This window comes from Crocuta crocuta, unplaced genomic scaffold, assembly GCF_008692635.1.
Source record: "Crocuta crocuta isolate KB4526 unplaced genomic scaffold, BGI_CrCroc_1.0 scaffold110, whole genome shotgun sequence".
NCBI lineage: Eukaryota > Metazoa > Chordata > Mammalia > Carnivora > Hyaenidae > Crocuta > Crocuta crocuta.
This window is the reverse complement of record NW_027527386.1, coordinates 1,013,859-1,015,160: the sequence shown is the minus strand read 5'-3', so window position 1 is coordinate 1,015,160 and position 1,302 is coordinate 1,013,859. Positions and strand designations below refer to the sequence as shown.

The following is a 1,302-nucleotide window of genomic DNA, read 5'->3' as shown; positions in this document are numbered from 1 at the left end:
CCGGGGAGGCTGGGGCGCGCATGCGTCGTGAGACACCTACTGTGTGCCCTCGGCGCGACGCGCCCAGGCGGTCTCAGCACCGAGTCGCCGGTGTTGTGGTGACCCGGAGGGTGCACCCGTGCGCCGGCCCGAGGCTGGAGAGGAGGAGCAGCCGGAGAAGGCTTCCGAGGGGAGGCGCCCTCCCGGCGGAGACTGGGGAATGGAAACCCTGGAGGAGGAGGGGAAGAGAACGTTCTGGGAGGAACGACCAGCTGTGCAAAGCCTGGGGGCGGGTCGAGTGCAGCTTTGCTCCATCGATGCCGCCTCTGGGCACCAGGTTATCTGCGTGGAGGGGAAATCCAGGCTCAGAGAAGGGCAGGAAGTAACTCCCAAGGACCCACTACGTGAGGGACAGTCTCAACCCCAGGGATCCTGTGTCCCAGACGGCGCTGTAAATCACCAGGTCTCCTCCACGGCCTAGTCCCACAGTGCCCCCTGCTGGGCGTGGCCTCACCTCGTCAAGTCTTCCCCCAAGCTCCCTGGGCTCCACCCACCCCAGCCTCCCGGATGCATTGGCCAACCTGGGTCCAGCCTCAGGACTTTTGCACAGGCTGTTTCCCTGCCTGCGATGCCATTCTCTTCTGCCTGGCCAGTGCCTACTAGTGTTCACGTCTCTGCTTTCCTCAGTCCTCAGGGAAGCGCTGGGGGACCCCGGAGGGGGGCGGTTCCCCTGTGGCCCCTGGCACCCCGCCCACTCCTTTCCTTGGCAGCATTTTTCACAACCTTGTCCAGTGGCTCCTAGGTGAATCATTTCTGGGTTATATGTGATCATTAAGCAGAAGTGGTTTGAAATGACGGGCCCCACCGTGTCGCTGGTGTCTGGCCCAGTGCCCCGTGCCCGTTTGTCACCTGACAGACGGACGGAGGCCGTGTGGCTGACCACCCCGTGCCCACAGGCCGAGGATGCAGCGCTGGAAGGCGGCAGCCTTGGCCTCCGTGCTCTGCAGCTCCGTGCTCTCCATCTGGATGTGTCGCGACGGTCTGCTCCTCAGCCACCACCTGGGACCTGCGCTGGCCCCACTGCGCCGGCCGCCTCGCACCTTGGACGCCAGGATCGCCCGCCTGGCCCAGTGTAAGCCCTTCCCCATCGTGGGTCAGAACGCGCGGTACAGGGGCGGCCATAACTGTGGAATTCAGGCAGGGGCCACAGACGCTTATTTAATGCGGTGTGGGGGGCGGTGCCAATCTTCCCAAAGGCCTGGCAGCGGTGGTGTGGGGGCGGGGGTGGTTGCTGAGAACTGTGTGTGGGTGGGGGTGTCTCTC

At 64.7% G+C, this 1,302-nt stretch overlaps 1 protein-coding gene across 1 annotated transcript in view; it reads left to right on the top strand.

The window, feature by feature from the left end:
* The first annotated feature begins 938 nt into the window (after positions 1-938).
* NRTN (neurturin) overlaps positions 939-1,302 on the top strand; it is a 10,451-nt gene continuing 10,087 nt past the window's right edge. The window contains exon 1 of the mRNA XM_077751996.1: positions 939-1,111. Within this exon, the coding sequence (XP_077608122.1) occupies positions 943-1,111 (169 nt within the window). The 5' untranslated portion in view covers positions 939-942. The remainder of the gene's footprint in view (positions 1,112-1,302) is intronic.